At 40.3% G+C, this 23,628-nt stretch overlaps 2 protein-coding genes across 2 annotated transcripts in view; one reads left to right on the forward strand and one right to left on the reverse strand.

Moving 5' to 3' along the window:
- CAGE1 (cancer antigen 1) overlaps positions 1–3,107 on the reverse strand; it is a 60,661-nt gene extending 57,554 nt beyond the window's left edge. The window contains exons 1-2 of the mRNA XM_012509190.2: positions 3,095–3,107; positions 815–1,032 (exon numbers count right to left, since the gene is read on the reverse strand). Coding sequence (XP_012364644.1) covers positions 815–1,032; positions 3,095–3,107 — 231 coding nt within the window. The remainder of the gene's footprint in view (positions 1–814; positions 1,033–3,094) is intronic.
- A 220-nt stretch (positions 3,108–3,327) lies between these two features.
- The window catches only part of RIOK1 (RIO kinase 1), a 28,671-nt gene continuing 8,370 nt past the window's right edge, over positions 3,328–23,628 (forward strand). The window contains exons 1-12 of the mRNA XM_003272244.4: positions 3,328–3,904; positions 6,923–7,127; positions 8,866–8,956; positions 10,504–10,573; positions 12,520–12,562; positions 14,774–14,866; positions 16,763–16,875; positions 16,977–17,057; positions 18,101–18,187; positions 18,587–18,724; positions 19,080–19,183; positions 19,407–19,513. Coding sequence (XP_003272292.2) covers positions 3,834–3,904; positions 6,923–7,127; positions 8,866–8,956; positions 10,504–10,573; positions 12,520–12,562; positions 14,774–14,866; positions 16,763–16,875; positions 16,977–17,057; positions 18,101–18,187; positions 18,587–18,724; positions 19,080–19,183; positions 19,407–19,513 — 1,203 coding nt within the window. The 5' untranslated portion in view covers positions 3,328–3,833. The remainder of the gene's footprint in view (positions 3,905–6,922; positions 7,128–8,865; positions 8,957–10,503; positions 10,574–12,519; positions 12,563–14,773; positions 14,867–16,762; positions 16,876–16,976; positions 17,058–18,100; positions 18,188–18,586; positions 18,725–19,079; positions 19,184–19,406; positions 19,514–23,628) is intronic.

The raw sequence follows: 23,628 nt of genomic DNA on the forward strand, positions 1-23,628 counted from the left end.
TGATGTTTATTAAATCTAGCCTAAACAACATTAAGATGGTTGTTATTCCAGTCTTTTAACACTGAAGATATATAAAACAGGCATATATCTGTGATGCATTTTTATAAATTCCTATTTAGTGGAATCAGATGTCACCGACTATCAAATGTTTAGCACAACACTCATGAAGATATTGGGACACTACAATCTTCTATTTTGTAATAAAGGGAGCTAGGCATTTTCATGAAGACAGGAAAGTTGTCATTTACATGCAGGGTGCCATCAATGTCATTATGAATGACATCTGAATCATTTGCATATTGACGTAAGTGGAAGATGCATTAGACTAGAAGTCAGGTTCCTTGGGCTCTTGTCCTGCCTCTGACTGAATTGGTCACGTCCCCTGGCTGCACTCCTGGGACTTCATGAGGCTAGAAAGGATCAGTTTTAACACTGTGTGTAAAAATGTACCTTGCTCTCTCGCATAGGCTGGAGTGCAGTGGCGCGATCTTGGCTCCCTGTAACCTCTACCTCCCGGGTTCAAGTAATTCTCCTGTCTCAGCCTCCAGAGTAGCTGGGATTACAGGTGCTCTCTTCTATCACTGGCTAATTTTTATATTTTTAGCAGAGATGGGGTCTCACCATGTTGCCCAGGCTGGTCAAAATGTATCTTACGCTGGTGAAACTGGGAAAACCAGACCCTGTATTCCCCTCCTTTATGTGTCCACTGAAAATTGTTTTATTGTTCCTTATATTTTTGAAGAAATTTTCATATGGAAGACAATGTGAATTCTGAATACATCTGAGCCTCCTGGAACTTATAAGCAACGCACACCTGAGGCAAGTCACAAGTGGTACTGGTGGTTTCCATACAGATTGGAGAATCTGAAAGCATTACACCTTGAGAAAGATTGCTGACATTCATGGTATCCGATTCTGAAATGCTTTCTACTTTTTCATGAGACGTATCCACTTCAAAATGTACAGGATCTGAAGGTGATGACCAAAATTTTTGATAGTCCTTGTTCATAACTGTTGAACAATGAAAGGCTTCTTTAAAAAAAAATTGTGTCTATTAGTAGGTACAAACAAAAAGTTTTTTCCCTATCCCTCTTCTCATTAAGAAAGTAGCAAAGTTCACTGCCCTTATTTGAAATGTCATTTGTCAAGTTATTAGAAAAATTAAAAATTTTAGTCTAAGTATATCATAATTTGGTATGGTAGTAAAATACTGATTTGGAGAAAAACAAACAGTATTGGCTACTATCCAGTAACTCCCTAGAAGGCTTTGGACCTAGAAGGTGAAGGGATCGCTATGTTATTTAATCAAAGGATATTTACAAAATATTATCAGAGACCTATTAGTTTCCACAAAATCCTGGATTTTTATTTACTTGATACCTTCCACTTGAACACCTCACTACCAAGTCAAACCCAGCATTGTAACTCAGTTTTCCCTCCTCACTTTCCTATACTGTACCTATTCCCTCAGGTACATGTGTTTGAAAACTGGAGTTGTCTTGGCATCCCTCTACCTCATCATGCATGACTATTCAGACACCAAGTCCCGTCCATGTCTCCTTTAAAAATGTCTTTCAGGGCCAGGCGCGGTGGCTCACGCCTGTAATCCCAGCACTTTGGGAGGCCGATGCGGGCGGATCATGAGGTCAGGAGATCGAGATCATCCTGGCTAACATGGTGAAACCCCATCTCTATTAAAAATACAAAAAAAAAAAAAATTAGCCGGGCATGGTGGCAGGTGCCTGTAGTCCCAGCTACTCGGGAGGCTGAGGGAGGAGAATGGCGTGAACCCGGGAGGCGGAGCTTGCAGTGAGCCGAAATGGCCCCACTGCACCCCAGCCTGGGTGACAGAGTGAGACTCCATCTCAAAAAAAAAAAAGTCTTTCAGTAACCTGTGCTTTCTTTCCATCCCGTGTTGCCACACTGGTCCATATTCTCCTGACTTCCTCAGGCCTGTCCAGAGCCGAGAGTGGAAAGGATGGCCACTCACATTGAGTCTATAAATTCTTCTTGTCCTTCCAGGCCATCCATAGCCTGGACTGACATTACCTACCCAGTCCTCCCCTGCTCTACTCAGATCAGGCTCATTTCCCTGCAGACAGATAATGTTCCTTACTAATTAAGCTTCAGTCATCTGCCCTGGCACGTGCTTCTCTCCTAAAACCTTCCCATCTACCCATTCACCTATTTTCAAAATTCCTACAATGTCTTCAGTCTCTAAATCTCTATCTTACAATTCAGCACTTGGTGATTTCGTTTACTGTTTTAGAGCTTCACCACTGTTTCAAGGGTGTTAGTGTTTGTATTTACAGATCATAAATGTCTTGAGAGGAGCAGACTTAGGGCTTTCCAATATCCCCTACTGCAAATGGACCGGTGCTGTCTACACAGCAAATATTGATTGAATAAAACCTGCATTCCAATGACTTATTTCTATCAAGCTCTCTCAATTTATAGTCATTACTCATCTGCCTGGATTCTTTTATTGAATTTCTGAATGAATAGTTTATCGAAAATTAGTTGTTTTCAAACCTATGTCATCACTTGGTAAAATGTAAAAAAGTAAGTCAAGCAGACTAGTCAGGATCAGAGAAAGGCCCAACTTTATAATCACCTTTCCCTTGTCTTTCAAATAATGCTGCCTGGATCGTGGTGAGATCTGAAAAATTCTTGCTTTGTTTTCCCAATGCAAAAAAGCGCAAAGGCCTTATTTCTTAGTTTTCTTGTTTGTGAACCCAGCACTTCCAATTACATTTCTACAACTTTGTTCATCACTCATGTGGCACTGCACAATCTGCCAGTTTACCTTTTTAAAGTTAGGCTATTTTTTCCATCTTTCATTTGTCCTTATAGGTTTATGTTGGATTTTTAACATATTTATCAAATGTTTGAATAGATGGTCCAGAGACATTCTAAAGCTGTTTTAAGATAGGAGTTAAAAGAGGTGTCACGGGAGTTACTGGCAAAAACTACGGTTTTGTTTAAAAGCTTTTTCAGTTGTACGACAAACTTTACCTTTTTAAAAAGCACTTCTCATTCATTTTTCACCTCAAAACGAGACACCAAATTTTTTAAGACACAGAGGTGTGCTCACTTCCAGGATCCATAGTTTCTTGGACCCACACGCTACGGACCTGGCGCTCCCTCCCTCTGCACCAGGTTTTGTGGGAGGGAGAACGCTTTCCAACCTCCTCCACCGAGGACTCTCACAAACTCGCGATCGGTCTCCCGGAGTGTTGGAACGCCCCTGTGTGACGTCCGCCCGCGCTGGGGGGATCTCCGCAGGGACAGGTGCAGCCCGCGAGGCCCGAGCGACCCCACTGTGGGTGCGGCGGGGGGCGGCCTCGGGACTGTCTTCCCAGAGAGTGGTGAAGTTAAGAGGATACGACCCCCTAGGCCGAACAGCCTGTGGGTTAGCTGGCGCCTCCTGCCGCAGTAAACACAAAGTGGGGTACAGAAACGAAAACTCCGGGAAGAAACGGCCAGCACGGGCCTCACCGGGCCGGCTGCTCAACACTCCTGCCTGAAAGCACAGAACAGCCACAAGCCTATACACGCCACCAAGAAAGCTCCGGACTCCCAGCTCGGCGCAGGCGCGGAACTTCCGCTCAAGTCAGACTTCCGGGCGAGGCGGTGAGGGACTTCCGGTTGGGGTGGCAGGGTGGTGCATCTGTTGGTCCCGTTTTCCCGTCGCACGTGGTGGCCACTGTTGGCTTCTGATTGTTTTGCAAGGAGGAGATGCACGCCAAGGCCGTTGGATCGGCCGTGGGTACATCCGTCTGAGCCGTTCCTTTCCATCGCAGAGCGGCGGCCTCCGACGGCGCTCTCCAGTCATGGACTACCGGCGGCTTCTCATGAGCCGGGTGGTCCCCGGGCAATTCGACGACGCGGACTCCTCTGACAGGTAGGCGGCCGTACTCTGGTTACTGCTCTCTCCTTGTCCACCCCGTTGGAGCGTGGACTCTTGTTTGTGGTTTAGAGGGAGACTAGTGGTTCATCACTCAGCGTCTCTCTGGACAACCTTTTGCCTGTTTCTGCATCCCAGCCGGGTCTTTCTCCCAGTTCACGCGGCAGAGTTAAGTGAAAGCTACTTGTCAAGGGAGTCTGCGGTTCTCAGGTCGGTTAGCGTCACTGGGAGGCAGAGTTGGGGACAGCGATTAGGAAACAGGGGTTTTTGCGTTTTAACCACATTTAGCGTTCAACAAATACTTACTAAGCACTTAATATGTACCACGTTCTGTCCTGGGCGCCGGAGATAACAAGACGAACCAACTTCCTGCCTTCATGGAACTTTACCTTCTACGTGAAAGAGAGGGCACATCATTTAAAACCCAAATAATGATGTAGACGATGCAAATCGTTTGATACACCGAGTGCTGACTGAATGGGTAGGGAAAGGTTAAGTCCAGATTTGAATGACAAGAAGCTAATCTTGGCAAGAGCAGAGGGAACACCATTTCACACAAAAGGGACAGCAAGAGCAAAGGCCCCGAGGCCAGAGTGCCTAGAGCACAGTGGAGGTAGTTGAGAAGATTGGTAGGGTGATAGAGAAGTAAGAAGGGGGGCCAGATCATGGAGACCTTTACAAGTGATGGTGAAAAGTTCAGATATTAATCTGGGTCTTATGGAAAGCCATAGGAGGGATTTTAGCAGAAGAATGACATTATTCGATTGGTGATTTAAAGGAATCATTCTTCTAGGTAGATGATGTTCATGGAGGGTGGGAGTGGAACAGACCAGTTCAAAAGTAATAAGGTAATCAGATTCAAAGATGGTGGGGACTAGAGCTCAGATCCTAAAGATATGTCTTGGAAGTAGAAGTGGCAGGGTTTGGTGGTAGACTGGACGTGGGGTCTGGGGAAAGAAGGATGAAGGATAACTCCTGCCTAAAAGCAAAATGAAACATATTGGAGCTATTTTGGAATTCCAAGAAAACAGTTTGTACTTTATGTTTACAGTAAGGATTAATTACATGCAGATTTTGTTAATTATTGGGGATGTTTTTAATAAATATGTGTATGTTGACTGCTTTCTGTGAGTCAGATCTAGTCTTAGGTGGTAGGAAGGCATTGGTAAACACCATCCTGAATGGCACAGAGCTTGCACCCTAGCAGGGGAAAGCGATATTATTAAATAATTAGACTATTTGTATTCGAATTGGGTAAGTAGTACAAAGGAGAAGTGGGTGAAAAATAGGGAAGACTTCCTTGAGCAAGTGATAGTGAGCCGATACTTGATGGATGAGTAGGGGTTAGCCAGAGAAAGAGGAAGGGCATTCCAGTTTTATGGTTACAGAGAAGTGTACAAAAAGCCTTAGGGAAGAAGTTAAGCAGCAGAAGAAACACAGCCAGCATAGCTGGTAGGTAGTTAATGGTAATGAGAGGGTACTAATTTACCATCCACCCCACGGTATTGTAAGGATACAGCAGTGGTTTTCCGTCGGGGAAGATGTTGCCATCCCGACTTCTACCCAGGGGACTTTTGGCAATTTCTGGAGACGTTTTTATTTGTCACAACTGGGGGTGGTGGTGCATCAGTGGCATCTGGTAACTAGGGGCCAGAGATATGCTGCTAAAAGTCCTGCAATGCAGAAGACAGTCCCCCACAATGAAGAATTATTTGGCAAAGTTATAACTTTAACATGCCACTCTAGGCAATTATATATCAATCTGTGGAGCATATGTATGAAGTCCTGGTAAATAGCAAGTGTTTGATGATTATCTGTTTTCTTCCTCCACATGTCCATGGGGAACCCTCAGAGCCATGGCTAATTAATAAATTGGGATTGATAATCTGAATTTACTTAAACTCATGTCTGTTTTTCAGCTGGTATCTCATATTGTCAGCTGCTTTTTTATGGTTTCTGTCCTTATTCTGTACATGAGAGGTTAAAAACTGATAGTCCTCTGTTGAATTTGTCCTGCAGACATGTTTTGTTTGGTATGCACAGTTATTTGTAAAAATTGACTATGCCAATGAAGGGATAGATTTTACACAGAAATCCAGACTTACAGTTTCTCTTGAAAAATTAAGATCTGGTTAACACTAGGCCTGAATTCTAATATGAAAGAAAAAAAAAAAGCCCTTACTAGTTGTGCTCCCTTTACCTTGGACCTCTTCTCCCAGTTTGCCAGTCCCTGCTTCTATTGTGCAGCCTGTTTCACTCATTTGTAGTGCCTGGCCCCTGTATTCACCATTTCTTCCCATCATGAACAGGGATGATTTGGATTTCTTTGTGGAACACAAATCTTGATGTAACTTCTTTTGTTGCAAAGTGTTATCAAGTTCAAAGTAAGGCTGCCTTAGACTTATTCCCAAATTTTTTGTCAGAAAGTTGTTTTTTTTTTTTTTTAATTACAATTTTTTTTAGAGACAGGGTTGCCCAAGCTGGAGTACAGTGGCACAATCATGACTCACTGCAGCCGTGAACTCCTGGGCTCGAGCAGTTCTATGGCCTCAGCTTCCCGAGTAGCTGGGATCAAAGGTGTGAGCCACTACATCAGACTTTTTTCCCCCTCTCTCTTTTTTCTTCTTTTACAGAAAGATTTTCCTCTCTCCTAAAGCAGCTCTGTGAATGATTTTCCTAGATCAAGTCTGGTATACTGGTCTGAGTTGTTTATTCAGCAGAGAAGATAACAATGTAATTTCTAACTTCACCAAGGCAGAAGCAGATTTAACTTGATGTGCTTCTCGAATAGTAGGCTTTGGGCATGGAGAATGAGCAAACAACTGCAGCAGACTGGAAAACAGGAGAACATGGTTTTAATGAGATGGAGCTTATCGGAAGGTGTATTGTATATAAATATATAATCTATTTTAGATTTATCAATATTTTAATATCTTAAATCATAAATAAATATGTGAGATCAGTTAGGGTATGTGGAAATATTGTTATGAAATAATAAAACATTGTTATTTCTAGTGAAAACAGAGACTTGAAGACAGTCAAAGAAAAGGATGACATTCCGTTTGAAGACCTTCAAGACAATGTGAATGAGAATGGTGAAGGTGAAATAGAAGATGAGGAGGAGGAGGGTTATGATGATGATGATGGTGACTGGGACTGGGATGAAGGAGTTGGAAAACTCACCAAGGGTTATGTCTGGAATGGAGGAAGCAGCCCACAGGTATTTTATAAAGGATCCTGCACATTTTTATGTAGTCTACATATGTCTACTTTTTTAAAAGGCTGTTTCGTGATTCTGAAATTGAATAACTAAAAGATTTTCTTCATGATATATTGTCCTGTAGCCTCAGCCTTTACTGGTTTTCACTTTTCATCCTTTCTATATTTCTGATAATTTCCTGGGTGTTGATTCTTTCCAGAATCTGTAAATTTAAAAAGAGTTATAAAGATTGTGAGCTTAAAATAAAAAGGGCATGGATTGGCAGTTTACTACAAATAGTTAAGAAACATGGTAAAAAAGTTCAGCCTCACTGGTAATTAAAGAAATGCAGATTAAATTTATAGAGATGCCGTTTTTTCATCTATGAAACTGTTAAAGACAAAGCATATCATTGATGATCAAATAAATAGGTGCACTTATTTGTAGGATAAGCTGGTATGTGATAAAAACTTTAAAAGCTTCAAAATACTTTGACTTAGCAATTCTGTGGGTGTGCCAAGACTTAATTACAAGATGATCCTCCAGGATTGTTTATGGTAGAGGAACATTGGAAGCAACCTTGAACTGGATTAAACCTGCTATGGGACTGATTCGCACAATGAGGCATTATACAGCCATAAAAGATGTTGTAATGGAAGACTGTGTTAATGAGATAGGAATATGTTTGTGATTATTTACCATGTACAAAAAAAAGTTACCAAACCACGTACAGCTGCTTCTCATACTAGAAGTACCAAGTGTGTTAGGAGTTTGTAAGGCCATCGGATTAACTTGGGACATCTTCCTGGAGCATAAAGGTTAATCCAGCAGTCTTCCTCTGACCATTAAAATGGCCATATCGGCTGGGCGCAGTGGCTCACACCTGTAATCCCAGCACTTTGGGAGGCCGAGCTGGGTGGATCACCTGAGGTCAGGAGTTCGAGACCAGCCTGCTTAACATGGCGAAACCCTGTCTCTACTAAAAACACAAAAATTAGCCGGACGTGGTGGGCGCCTGTAATCCCAGCTACTTGGGAGGCTGAGGCTGGAGAATCGCCTGAACCCAGGAGTTGGAGGTTGCAGTGAGCCAGGATAACGCCACTGCAGTCCAGTCTGGGCAACAGAGCAAGACTCTGTCTGTAAAAAGCAACAACAATAAAATGGCTACATCATGGACCAGAATGTATGCATTTTAAAATAACCACATTGTGAGTAACAAGAAATTTCGCATTTGCATATCGTCTTGTTTTGGTGGCTCCTTCAGTGATTCGTAAGGAGGCTTTGAGCAATTTCATGATTTAAGTTTGCGCGTAGCACCAGTGTAAGTGCTAAGCCTCATACTTAATATTTCCCTCTCTTGAGACATTGGGCCCAAAATGAAATTCTGAACCAGCTTAATGTTGGTCTTAGCTCTTTATTACATACTTTGGAGGTAAATGAACCTTCTCAAAGTTTAAGTCTATAAACTAGTCAACTTAGAAAATTACATTTAATTTTAATCTGTTACTTATAATAAGAGGAATCATAGAGAAGTTAAAAAAATGGATTATGCAGACTCTTTTAGTCAGTAATTTTAACCTTCTGTTTCAAATGCTCTTTAAAAAATTTTTTGAGCCAATTTGATTGACTCTTACCTTTCCTTAAGATGCTCCTCTAAGTATTGATGCTTTAATAGCTAACTATGAACTAAGGAAATGTGATGATGAATCTTAAGTTTGTATTTACAACTAGTGCCTTAGACTTTGGAATTCCCTTCTAGGCAAATCGACAGACCTCCGACAGCAGTTCAGCCAAAATGTCTACTCCAGCAGACAAGGTCTTACGGAAGTTTGAGAATAAAATTAATTTAGGTGAGTTTACAGAATACGTCACTGGGCTAAGAGGACATTTTTCAAAAACCGTGAAGTGTTGTATAATTTTATTAGATCAAGAAATGAAGGCTGGCCATGATGGCTCATGCCTGTAATCACAGCACTTTGGGAGGCTGAGGTGGGTGGATCACCTGAGGTCAGGAGTTTGAGACCAGCCTGACCAACATAGGGAAACCCTATCTCTACTAAAAATACAAAATTAGCTGGGCCTGGTGGCGCATGCCTGTAATCCCAGTTACGTGGGAGGCCGAGGCAAGAGAATCCCTTGAACCTAGGAGGTGGAGGTTGCAATGAGCCGTGATTGCACCACTGCACTCCAACCTAGACAAGAAGAGCAAAAAGAAAAGAAAAAAGAAATGAATGTATTCAAGTGTTACTGACTCAATAATGTTTAGAGAAAATAAAAATCTTAGTAATTTAAAAACATAACTTTAGGAAAAGACTTAAGCTTATGCTATTTTGGTTGTTTTCCCACTTGCCATAGGAATGTAATGTTACAAAGACCCATTTAAGTATTGTCTGTTCGGTTCTAGGTTTGTTTTTTTTTTCTGAGACAGGGTCTCACTCTGTCACCCAGGCTAGAGTGCACTGGCATGATCTTGGCTCACTGCAACCTCGATTTCTGGGGTTCAGACGATCCTCCCACCTTAGCCTCCCAAGTAGCTAGGACCACAGGTGCACACCACCACACCCCGCTAATTTGTATTTTCTGTAGAGATGGGGTTTCTCCTTGTTGAACAGGCTGGTTTTGAACTCCTGAGCTCAAGTGATCTGCCCGCCTCGGCCTCCCAAACTGTTGGGATTGCATGTGTGAGCCACTGCGCCTGGCCTGTTTTAGATTTTGTAGTAGGGTTATCTCATAGTAGGATGTTGAAAATACTAGGGTATTGAATATAGTTACATATTGTTTCACTAGAGGTTTTTTTATGTAGGTGTTAATTATTTAGTAACCTGTTCGATGCCAGGCATCAGAGTGTTAATTTGAATCATCACCTCTTAGAAAATGCAAGAGAGGGATGGAGGGAAGGAAGGAAGGCCATCTTTCTACTCTTGTGGATCTTCACTCTAAACCTAGCACAGTGTTTCTCATATAAGCTGTCAATACTTGCTAAATGAATATAAGTATTTTACGGCCTTCTTTGCCTATCATAGACTTATAACTTGAAGTGAAACAAGTTTTTAGAATTAAACTTGAAATTCAGGCAGTAATATTAGTCATGTGGAATACTAGCAAGTGTCTGAAATTTATTATGCAAATTATTATTTTTGAAGAATTTCTGCATCTAGAATTCTGTGGCTCAAATATTACAGCTGTAGTGATGAAAGTGACACTTATGAAGGAAACAGTTTAGTGCCTACTTTTAAAAACATTACATTGTTTTCATTACTAAACTGTATTCTATCTACAATAAAATATTTAGAAAGTATAGAAGAGAAGGAAGAGGGGAGAAATACCCTGTTCAGCAACTCTGTTAATGTCTTTTTGTCTTACATATTGTTTACATTGTGGGTTTCTTGTATTTTAGATAAGCTAAATGTTACTGATTCTGTCATAAATAAAGTCACCGAAAAGTCTAGACAAAAGGAAGCAGATATGTAAGTAATATTTTAATAATAAGCATGGGTGATAGGGACTAATCTAGATTAAGCAGTACCTTGATCATAATTCTTTTACAGAGTATGTTCATTTGTATACTTAAACCAATCATTATTTTGGGGTGTGTGTGTGTGTGTGTGTGTGTGTGTGTGTGTGTGTGTATTTTCCTTGGCTTAAATGAGGATAGCCTATACCTCTGTGAATTAAAAATATTAATGAATCTTGGCTGGGTGTGGTGGCTCACGCCTGTAATCCCATCACTTCAGAAGGCCGAGCTGGGGGGATCACTTGAGGCCAGGTGTTTGAGACCAGCCTGGCCAACATGGTGAAACCACGTCTCTACAAAAAATACAAAAATTAGCCAGACATGGTGGTGCACACCTGTAATCCCAGCTACTCCGGAGGCTAAGGCATGAGAATCGCTTGAACCTGGAAGGTGGAGGTTGCAATGAGCCAAGATCATGCCACTGCACTCCAGCCTGGGCCACAGAGCGAGACTCCGTCTCAAAAATAAATATATAAAATAAAAATTAATGAATTTTAAGAAATACATAGTAAAACTATAATCTCATGAAATTTACAAATGTGTTCTCATGAGGGGAACAGTGTTTGTAGATTTCAATTTAAACTAAAATGTGCAAAAATGTTCCCTTAAAATTTATTAAGAATTATTGTTTCCCATGAAGTATTTTTAAAAATTTAAGGGAAGACTACGAACTAATGATATAACTGAGAACTGTTTCTGTTTACACTTCTGTTCTCAAAACCAATTGTTTAAGATCTGGCTAACTTCTCTTATATGATAATAACTCTAAAGTATTATCACTATATTATAGAAAATGACACTAAGATCATACAACTAACTGTGAGAATTGAACTTAAAAGCCAACATTCTTCCAATTTATTGCTGTGTCCAAGAAGTATCAGCTTTTTGAGATACACCATAGTCATTTGTTATTTCACTGGTATCTGTTTGAATCTTTGTGTTTAAACCTTTATTAGTTTAGGTTAGTGTGCTAGGTGGAATCACTCAGTGTATGGGCAGAAGCAAATCAGAGTCTGCATTTGAATACTGTCTTGAAATGATTTTAAAAAACAAAAAAAACTGCCGGGTGCGGTGGCTCACACCTGTAATCCCAGCACTTTGGGGGGCCGAGGTGGGCGGATCACAAGGTCAGGAGATCGAGACCATCTTGGCTAACAAGGTGAAACCCCGTCTCTACTAAAAATAACAAAAAATTAGCCAGGCTTGGTGACGGCGGCTGTAGTCCCAGCTACTAGGGAGGCTGAGGCAGGAGAATGGCGTGAACCCGGGAGGCAGAGCTTGCAGTGAGCCGAGATGGCGCCACTGCACTCCAGCCTGGGCGACAGAGCGAGACTCTGTCTCAAAACAAACAAAACAAACAAAAACAAAACCAAAAAAACTTGTGTCTTGTTAGAAAATGACTCTAAAGAGAAAGCCTTGTAAATGACTAACTCTATGTGGAGGCTGAGGCAGGAGGAGTACTTGAGCCCAGGAATCTATGTCTAGCCTGGGCAACATAGTAAGATGCTGTCTCTTTAAAAAAAAAAAGGAAGACAAGACTTTAATTCTGTGCTAACAGAATCATTAAAGATGTGAAAGACAGTACAAATATGCTCAATGTTTTCTCTTTTTCAGCATAGTTCACTTTACCCTGGCAGCTCCTTGATGCTTCTGAAATAGGAATAGATTTTTCTTTTTACTGTATGTGTACTCCTTTTGCCAAAATACAGAATTGAATTTTGCATATTCAGGGGAAATGAAGAAAGTTTCACTGAGTAATGAAAAATCTACAATCATATCATAAAATCTGTTATTTAAAGAAACTACTTAGGAATTTTCATGAAATTGTCTACATTTAGAAGATTCTGGCTTCTCACTGAATTTTGAATGTGTCAACTATACGTTTTTGTTTTCGGTTAGGTATCGCATCAAAGATAAGGCAGACAGAGCAACTGTAGAACAGGTACAATTTAAATGTGTTGCAAACTCTTCTTTTTAATTAGCATTTCTTTTCTCTTTGAATTGTAGTTTGCTTTTATCCTTTTTGCTTAATGCTAATGTTACCTAAAATTACTCCTATATAAAATTATTCCTTTTATAGTTTTGAGTTTAGAGACCTACATCTTGCTTTTATAGGACTGTTGATGAATTAGAGTCATCATCCTTCAGTGGCCTTGCAGAGCCACCATGCGATGCTTTCCGTTTTTGGAGAGATTATCAGACCAGCAATCTTTTAGAAAAGGTCCGTAGGAATTTTGTGAGCTTTCCCAGAAGATAGGTAGGGTATCTGCCACAAAGCACGAAGTGTGGGTGTAAAAGAGAGAGGGGCAGATAATGTCTTCAAATTTCCAATTAGGAATCCTTTGCTTAGAAATTATGCTTGTTTTATTCTTTCTATTCAAGAATGGGGAAAAATTGGCCCCTACTTTTCCCACATTCAGAAGAATGTGATTGGATATTCGCCTTGGCCCAGATTTTTGATGTGAAGAACGTGATAAAAAGAGTCAGAACATTTGCCTCTGCCACCTACCACTCCACCGCCGCCCCCCTCCCCATATACACAAAACACATGTTCTGAATTCCACCATTAGACAGAAGCCAGGTCTGGGGTCTGTGTCTTCATTGTCCTCTAGTTTATTTTGTGATTTATTTCTGTAATTGAAAACAAAGTAGGTTGACCTCAGAAAAATGAGATAGCCTTAAGTTTCAAAGACCCTAAATAACTTTAGGGTTATTTTTGGCAGGAAATTCTTTTTCTCTTTCAAAATTAATTTTGAATGATAGAGTTCATAGCTTGAGTCTTCAGCTGTCTATATAAAATATATGCTTGTGTATAAATTTATCATTTCTCTTTCCCTGTTTTGTTCTTAAGCCATTTGGTTTGTTACTTCTTCCTATGCCTCTTACTTGTCTAACTGCCAACTTTGCAGAAGCACAGTTCTATACCTAGAGGCCCATACTCAGCCAGCTGACTTCCCCTCTTTGCTTACCTGTGCAGTAGAGAAGGAATGGAAACTAGTGCCTTTTCATTCTTCTCTAGTTGCAATGGCTGTGATTTGGTTTTTAGTCCTATAGTCTTCTCAGGTGACTTTGTTTATATTAACGTTAGGTTTCTGGTGTGACCCCAGCCACTTCATTGAAGTTGGACCCTAAAGTATAGTTGAGTTTGGCTAGTTTATAATACTGTATCACCCCATGGGGGCTAGAGGGCCTGCCTGAGCCACAAGGAGCTATTGGTTGGTATCCTTAGAAATTGCATACAAATATTTGGCTGCTTTAGTTTCAGAGATGAACAAGAACGGCCTTTAAATTCACTGCCTTCTGTTAGAGAAGACTTTGAAATCCTTTTTACTCAAGATTGATTACTCTGGCTTGAAGGAAATGCTTACCGTGCTTTACTCATCTATAATGGCAGGGGTCTGCAGACTCTTGAAAGGGCCAACTAATAAATATATGTGAGCATTGTGGCTCACATATAGTTTCTGTGGATTTTTTTTTTTCAAAGCAATCCTTTAAAAGTGTAAAACCCATTCTTAACTTCCAAGCTAAGGAAAAACAAGCTGTGGCCTGATTTGGTCCATGGGCGGGAGAGTGCTGACCCCTGATTTAAAGCTGCCTGTCCACGGCAGTAGCCACTGGGCACTTGAGATGTGGCTAGTCTGAATTGAGATGTGCTTTAAATGCAAAAGACACACTGGAGTTTGGAGACTTGGTGTCAAAAACAAGGATTATCTCACTGATGACTTTTTATATTGATACAGGTTGAAATGATAGTGTTTTAGATATTTTGAGTTAAATAAAATATATTAAGATAATTTCACCTGATTCTTTTTACTTTCAGTATAGTGACTAGAACATGTAATACTATCTATGTAGTTTGCATTATATTTCTATTAGCTAATAGCCTAGAGTTCTGTTTCCCTTGAACTTGGTAGCCTTTGATTTCCATGACTGGATGAACTTATTAGTTGGTTGCCTTTGGTTCCTTTGGCCTTTACCTGACATTTTACTGATTAACAATTAGAGTGAATAAAAGCACCAAATAGTGACTCTCATTTAGTCAACCAGGATAGCGTAGTACAGTTAAGCTCTGCTGTTTATTGATTGTCACAGGTTTTAATGAGGAAAATTTGGTACCGTCTTTTGGAACTTTTTCATTTTTATTTCTTTTTAGGTGTTGGATCCCAGAACAAGAATGATTTTATTCAAGATGTTGACTAGAGGAATCATAACAGAGATAAATGGCTGCATTAGCACAGGAAAAGAAGTGAGCTCTTCTTTGGATGATTGAATATTTAATTTTCTTATTTCAGATGCCAGATGAAACTGGCACTTAGAACTACATTATGCCTTTAAGAAGAAAGAAAAACAAAGCCATACACATTAATATTTATGGTTAGAGAGAAATTTGTACATATAACTATGCCCTTTTCACTACCGCTGCTGCATTGTATCATTGAGTCTAACTAGTTTTGCCCAGTAGTAAGTGAGATAGTCAGATTATTACAGGCCTGAGTTCTAATAAAATAAATTACTCATGGGGCCAGGGGTTTATGGTTATGTTTCTATGAGTCAGCAAGTCTTTCTTACTTTTTTTCTTTACATATGGGTATACTGCCTTCTGTTTGTTAGAGAAGAATTTGAAATCCTTTTGACTCAAAATTGACTACTCTGGCTTAAAGGAAACTCTTACTATGATTTACTCATCTATAATGGCAGGGGTCTGCAGACTCTTGAAAGGGCCAACTAATAAATATATGTGAGTGTTGTGGCTCACATATAGTTTCTGTTTGTTTTTTTTTTTAAAGCAATTATTTAAAAGTGTAAAACCCGTTCTGCTGGAGGCAGTTCTCAGTAAAATTCAACTTATAAATCACTGGATTTTTAAATTTTTTGTAGACAGAGTTGTGACAGAGTCTTTTTTTTTTTTTTTTTTTTTTTTTTTTTTTGAGACAGTCTCCCAGGCTAGAGTGTAGTGGCATGTTCTCAGCCCACTGCAATCTCTGCCTCTCGGGTACAAGCAATTTTCCTGCCTCAGCCTCCCGAATAGCTGGGACTACAGGCGCACACCACCACACCCAGCTAATTTTTGTATTTGTAGTAGAGGCAGGGTTTTGCCATGTTGACCAGGCTGGTCTCAAATTTTTGGCCTGAAGTGATTCACCCGCCTTGGCCTCCCAAAGTGCTTATTACAGGCATGAGCCTCCGTGCCTGGCCTGAATCACTGGATTTAAGAATGTCTTTAATTATTTTGCATATACTTGAGATATAAAAAAGTTTGAAGCCACTTTTCCCCTATATTTAAATTGGATTTTGCTGTACAGTCTTGCATTGCTTAATGAAGGGAATACTTTCTGAGAAATACATCATTAGGCAAATTTGTCATCATGCGAAGAACATTATAGAGCATACTCATACAAACCTAGATAGTGTAGCCTACTGCACTCTCAAGCTATATGGTAGTTCCCAATCTGTACAACAGGTTTCTGTACTGAATACTGTAGCAATTGTAACACAATGATAAATATTTATCTATCTAAACATAGAAAAAGTACAGTAAAAATACCTGTTATAATCATATGGGATCACCTCATATATGCAGTCTGTCACTTGTCAGTAACTAAAACATTATGTGGCACGTGACTAAATTTGTATATTGGAGCTATATTTACTGTCCTTTTGATGTAATGTTTTATATTTTAATTCACATCTTCAAATGACAGTGGTATTCCTCATGCATGTTATTTCACTTGACTTTTGAGGTTAGAATCAAATAGATTGAAAAAGTAGTTATTGGCCAGGCGCAGTGGCTCACGCCTGTAATCCCAGCACTTTGGGAGGCTGAGGCGGGTGGATCACGAGGTCAGGAGATCAAGATCATCTTGGCTAACACGGTGAAACCCCATCTCTACTAAAAAAATACAAAAAATTAGCTGGGCACGGTGGCAGGTGCCTGTAGTCCCAGCTACTTGGGAGGCTGAGGCAGGAGAATGGCGTCAACCCGGGAGGCGGAGCTTGCAGTGAGCAGAGACCTTGCTACTGCAGTCCAGCCTGGGCAAAACAGCGAGACTCCGTGTCAAAAAAAAAAAAAAAAAAAAAAAAAAGAAAGAAAAAGTAGTTATTTAACATAAACTTCACTTTCTTTATTTTTGACTTAAAATAGGCTAATGTATACCATGCTAGCACAGCAAATGGAGAGAGCAGAGCAATCAAAATTTATAAAACTTCTATTTTGGTGTTCAAAGATCGGGATAAATATGTAAGTGGGGAATTCAGGTAAGTTCAGATTTTTCCCTCCAGTTGGTTTAATTTCTATTTCCTAAAACATTAAAACAATAATGGAATGATTGAAATAATAAACATTTTTCTTATTCAAGATTTCGTCATGGCTATTGTAAAGGAAACCCTAGGAAAATGGTGAAAACTTGGGCAGAAAAAGAAATGAGGAACTTAATCAGGTGACTGTCTGGGATATGTGTATGTCTGTCCTGTGCCCTGCACATGAACATCAGCCCTTCCTCCCAGCAGATCCCAGTGTGGTTCTGCCCAAATGTAGGGACTTGTTAGGGCCTTCATTTCATTAGGTCTGCTGAAGTAAACAGAAGAAACACATTTCTGGACAAATAGAGATTGTTTCCTATTGTTTTCTATTCTAAGAATCCATTACAAAAGAATACTGCCACAATTCATATTTATTCCACAAAGCTACATCATGTGGAAGGCCTTGTAAGCCATTGAAAATGTTTAGAATTTATACTGAGGATAATAAGGAACTGCTGAAAGATTTTAAGCAGGAAAGTGACACTATCAGGTACTTATAATGCTCTGTCATGTTTTTGTAGGTATTGGAGTTTTCAGCTAATCTTGTTAGGTTGTGAACTCTTGTTTATCATAGTTTCCTTTTCTTAGTCCAGTTTTGGACACTTTTATATATTTATATATTCTTTGTTTGCACTAACACCTTTTTATCAGGTAAAGGCCTCATCTAGTTGAGATCAAGTTTTCTGAAAATTATGGAGTTTTTAAAAATGTCTTATAACTTTTTATATGGTGTACACAGGTGACACATTGGATAGTGTAGTATTGAGCAAGTACTACTCGTTTTGAAAGTCTTTTGTGTTCAACAAGCTATTAGGTGTGAGTCCAACTATTTTTATTAAGCATTTTTCAGGCTAATCAACTCAAAAGATACTTGTGGACCTATCTCCTCTGTTTCCTCCATTGTAAGATGCACATTTTTTTCAGTTTAACATCTCTGGAATTGCTTTGGGTATTACAGGTTATGGGATGTAATAGTTGAACTGCTAGTGTTTTGTCATTCTCGGTGGTACATAATGGTGCCACTTAAAATTATCTTAGAGTTTATGAAATATTATAATACACTTGAGAGGCCTTGGTGCTATTTCTTAACAGCAATATTAATCTTGTGACCTGCAGTTGTAATTTATTTAGATGCCTTTTCAACTTTTCAGTTGTCCTTTTATTTGTTATAATATCACAGATTAAACACAGCAGAGATACCATGTCCAGAACCAATAATGCTAAGAAGTCATGTTCTTGTCATGAGTTTCATCGGTAAAGATGACATGTAAGTATGTGGAAGGGCTAATAATTGCATTCTCAGAACTGTATTTTTAAGTTCTTTGAGTTTATCCACTATATGAATATTTCTCATTTGAATAACTTCTTTTATTAATCTTTCCCACTTATTACTGAATAAGTGTTATCAATGTATTCTACCTTTTCAAGTCTGAAAATGCTTCAGAATGAGGAGCAAGTTAGTCCTATGTTGGAGGGTGGTCTTATACAGTGTGTTGGGAAAGCATCTATTTGCTGGTACCTTCTTGGTTTATCTGCAGTGGGACAGATTGTCCCACATACAGCTCACATGATGAGTTGTAGAAGAGAAGGGCATGTAACAGTATAGTAAGAAGTGAGAAAACTTGTTCTTGGTCATTTTATCTTAGTTCTTTTCCTTTCTTTCAAGGCCTGCACCGCTCTTGAAAAATGTCCAGTTATCAGAATCCAAGGCTCGGGAGTTGTACCTGCAGGTCATTCAATACGTGAGAAGAATGTATCAGGATGCCAGACTCGTCCATGCAGATCTCAGTGAATTTAACATGCTGTGAGTGTATTTTGTCAAGAACTGCCTGTAAGTTGTTTCGTGTCCTTTAAAATGATAAAATCCCAATCCAAGAAGTCACACCAACTTCTGAAGTTTTATTGTTGACTTCCAAATGGTATAAGATAGGATTCCTTTTTTCAGTGACCTTAGTCACAGAATTGACTGCTTGGATCATTAACAGTGAATGGATTTTGGAAATTTTCCCAGTTTCCATCTGTTAGTCAAGATGGCCTCATCTTATCTACCTTGGTGATTTTGTGAGTTACTTCCCTTGCTCTTAAGAGTAGAATTTATTTTAAACAAAAAACATAGTAAAGTAGTACCATCCCACAGCTTCGGTGTCTGTGGCCCATAGGTACCACGGTGGAGGCGTGTATATCATTGACGTTTCTCAGTCTGTGGAGCACGACCACCCACATGCCTTGGAGTTCTTGAGAAAGGATTGCGCCAACGTCAATGGTGAGTAGAAACGGCAATTTTCGAAACAGCTCATTGGTCTGTTTTGGTTTTGTACTCAGTTAAGCTGTTGGCATAAAATTTTCTCACTAAATTGGTGCAGTGACGCTTAAACCATTTGCTGGGAGATGATATGTAATTTTATCTCCTTGTTTCTCTATAAGGTAGTTGGAATAATAATCTTTTTCCTCATAAAAGCTATCATTAACGTTTTTCCTTCTGACAGATTTCTTTATGAAGCACAGTGTTGCTGTCATGACTGTGCGGGAGCTCTTTGAATTTGTCACAGATCCATCCATTACACATGAGAACATGGATGCTTATCTCTCAAAGGTAAGATGGGGAGAGGAAGGAGGAATAGAAAATAGCAGTACAGGTTCAGTATCTCTTATCTCAAATGCTTGGGACCAGAAGTGTTTTGGATTTTGGATTTTTTCCAATTTTGAAATATTTGCCTTGTACTTACCCTAGTTGAGCATCTGAAATATCAAAATCCAAAATCCTCACTGCTCCATATCTCATTTCATTTGAGCATCATGTTGGTGCTCAAAAAGCTTTGGATTTTGGAGTATTTCAGATTTTTGATTTTTGGATTTGGGATGCTAACCAGTAATTGCATTTGCTTGACACTTCTGAGGGACCCAGATTGCATATTGTAGTTTATTCATTTTGACAGCTTCCTGAGACCTTTTCCTTCTTACTTAACAGATGACGAATCAAAAATACAGCAAAACAGCCAACAGCCAATGGTAAAGCCAGGTTGTTGTTTTTTTTTTTTTCTTCTGAATCAACTTGATATCCCAGCTTTTTACTTTAATTATCTGGCAAGATTACATAGACCGTCAAAGTTTGTGAAAGTTTAGTAGAAAACTGTCAGTTTTTTGGTCATTAATTCTTTTCCCTTGTTTCTCAGGGGCCTTTCTCTTTTTTCCTTTTCTTTCTTTTTCTTTTTTCTTTTCTTTTTTTTTTTTTGAGACAGGATCCCACTCTGTCACACAGGCTGGAGCATAGTGGCGCAATATTGGCTCACTGCACCCTCTGCCCTTCAGGGTCAAGTGATCCTCCCAGCTCAGTCTCCGAGTAGTTAGGACTACAGGCACGTGCCACCACACCCAGCCAATTTTTGTATTTTTTGTTGAGACAGCGTTTCATAATGTTGCCCAGGCTAGTCTTGAAATCTTGGCCTCAAGTGACCCACCTGCCTCAGCCTCCCAAAGTACTGGGATTACAGGTGTGAGCCACGATGCCCAGCCTCAGAGGCCTTTCTGAATATAGAATTTTTTAGAATTCTGGTAAAAGACATAATATAAAATTTAATGCTTTAAACCATTTGAATGTATGGTTCAGTGGCATTAAGTACATTCACATTGTTGTGCAAACTATCACCACTGTCTATCTCCACACCTGTTACATCGTCCCAGACTGATATTCTGTACCCATTAAGTAACAACTTCCTATCCCCTGGCAATCACCATTCTACTTTCTGTCTTTGTGAATTCACCTACTCTAGGTACCTCTTATAAGTGGAATCATATAGTATTTGTCTTTTTGTGTCTGCCTTATTTCACTTAGTATGATGTCTTCAAGATTCATCCATGTTGTAGCATGTGACAGGATTTTTTCTTCTTTTTTTGTTTGAGACAGGGTCTCACTCTGTCACCCAGGCTGGAGTGCAGTGGCGTGATCTTGGCTCACTGCATCCTCTGCCTTCGGGTTCAAGCGATTCTACCACCTTGGCCTCCCTGAGTAGCTGAGACTACAGGTGCAAGCCACTACACCCAGCTAACTTGGGTATTTTTTGGTAGAGACGGGGTTTCACCATGTTGGCCAGGCTGGTCTCGAACTCCTGGACTTAAGTGATCCGCCTGCCTCGGCCTGCCGAAGTGCTGGGATTACAGACATGAGCCACCATGCCTGGGCCTAGGATTTCTTCTTTTAAGGCTGAATAATAGTCCAGTATATGTATATACTACATTTTGTTTATCCATTCATCTGTGGATGGACATACGGGTTGCTTATACCTTCTGGCTATTCTGAATAATGCTGCTATGAACATGGATGTATAAATATCTCTTCAAGACACTGCTTTCAGTTCTTTCGAATGTACACCCAGAAGCAGAATTACTGGATCAAATGGTATTTCTATTTTCAAGTTTCTGAGGAACCCACCATACTGTTTACTATAGTGGCTGCACCATTTTACATTACCACCAACAGTGCACAAGGGTTTTAATCGCTCCACATCCTCACCAGCACTTATTAATCTCCATACCCTCACCAACACCTATTATTTTGTTTTTTTGTTTTGTTTTGACAATGAGAGACCCCCTAATGAGTGTGAGGTGTATGTCATTATGGTTTTGGTTTGTGTTTCCCTGATTGCTAGTGATGTTGAGCATCTTTTCATGTGCTTCTTGGCCATTTATACATTTTCTTTGGAGAAATGTCTTTTTTTTTTTAAGAGACAGGGTCTCTTTGTTACCCAGTCTGGAGTACAGTGGTACAATCCTGGCTCACTACAGCCTCAACCTTCTAGACTCAAGCAGTTCTCCTGCCTCAGCTGCCTCAGCCTGCTGAGACTATAGGCGCACACCGTGACACGTAGCCAATTTTTTTTTTCTTTTTCATTTTGTTGGGACAGGGTCTCACTGTGTTTTCCAGTCTGGTCTTAGAGTCCTGGGCTTAAGCACTCCTTCTGTCTCGGCCTCTCACAGTTCTGGGGTTGCAGGCATGAGCCACAGTGCCCAGCCCCATGTCTTTTTTTAATCAGGTTTGGTTTTTTTTGTTGAATTGTTGTTTATATTTTCTGGATATGTCAGATACGTGATTTGCAAATGTTTATTCCCATTCTGTGACTTGTCTTTTCACTCTGTTGATTGAAAGCTTTGATGCACAGAAGTTTTAAATTTTGATGTGATCCAGTTTATCTATTTTTATTTTTGTCTCTGAATCATAGAGTTTTGAACACATGGCATGTATGCCCCTACATAGGTTTTCAGGTTTGTTTGTTTCTGAGATGGAGTCTCGTTCTGTTGCCCAGGCTGGAGTGCAATGTCGCAATCTCAGCTCACTGTAACCTCCACCTCCTGGATTCAAGTGATTCTCCCACCTCAGCCTCCTGAGTAGCTGGGATTATGGACACCTGCCATCATACCCAGCTAATTTTTGTATTTTTGTAGAGACGAGGTTTCACCATGTTGGCCATGGCCAGTCTCGAACTCCTGACCTCAGGTGATCCGCCTGCCTCGGCTTCCCAAAGTGCTGGGATTACAGGCATAAGTCGCCTTGCCTGGCCAGGTTTTCAGGTTTTATCCTGTCTTTTCCTCTTTTTCCATTCCCTTGCAATACCTTCCCATTTCTGTCTTTGCTCAACTTTGCTCTGCCTGGTGAACTTTAAAGCTCCGGTTAGAAAGCTCTCTGGAGGGGGATTTCAGCAGAAATTGTTTTCATAGGTATAGTCTCATATAACTATAATAGAAGTAGTCACACTGTGTCACTTATTATACTAAGTCCTTAATTCTGTCACCCTCAATTATGAACTTTTATGGAACAGAAGTTTTGTATATTGCCAGGTACCCAATATCTGGCCCATAGTAGGCATCACATCTGTTAATGGAATAAATAAGTGTGTCATTTTTGTTCCTCAACTTTTTAACTTAGCACTGACTTTCTTTTTCTTTTTCTTTTTCTTTTTCCTTTTTTTTTTTAAACGGAGTTTCCCTCTTGTTGCCCAGGCTGGAGTGCAGTGGGGCAATCTCGGCTCACTGCAACCTTTGCTTCCTGGGTTCAAGCAATTATCCTGCCTCAGCCTCTCGAGTAGCTGGGATTACAGGCATGCGCCCCCATGCCTAGCTAATTTTGTATTTTTAGTAGAGATGGGGTTTCTCCTTGTTGGTCAGGCTGGTCTTGAACTCCAGACCTCAGGTGATCCATCCGCCTTGGCCTCCCAAAGTGCTGGGATCATAGGTGTGAGCCACTGCGCCCGGCCTCTTTTATTTATTTATTTTTTTGACGGAATTTCACTCTTGTCACCCAGGCTGGAGTGTAGTGTGCAATTTCAGCTCACTGTAATCTCCACCTCCCGGGTTAAAGCAGTTATTCTGCCTCAGCCTTCCCAGTAGCTGGGATCACAGGAGCCTACCACCACTCCTGGCTAATTTGTGTGTGTGTGTGTGTGTGTGTGTGTGTGTGTGTGTGTGTGTGTGTGTGTGTTTGAGATGGAGTCTCGCTCTCTCACCCATGCTGGATGCAGTGGCACGATCTCGGCCCACCACAACCTCTGCCTCCTGGGTTCAAGTGATTCTCCTGCCTTAGCCTCCCGAGTAACTGAGATTTCAGGTGCATGTCAGCATGCCTGGCTAATTTTTGTGTTTTTAGTAGAGACGGGTTTTCACCATGTTGGCCAGGCTGGTCTGGAGCTCCTGACCTCATGATCCACCCGCCTCAGC

Source organism: Nomascus leucogenys, chromosome 8 (genome assembly GCF_006542625.1).
Source record: "Nomascus leucogenys isolate Asia chromosome 8, Asia_NLE_v1, whole genome shotgun sequence".
Taxonomy (NCBI): Eukaryota; Metazoa; Chordata; class Mammalia; order Primates; family Hylobatidae; genus Nomascus; species Nomascus leucogenys.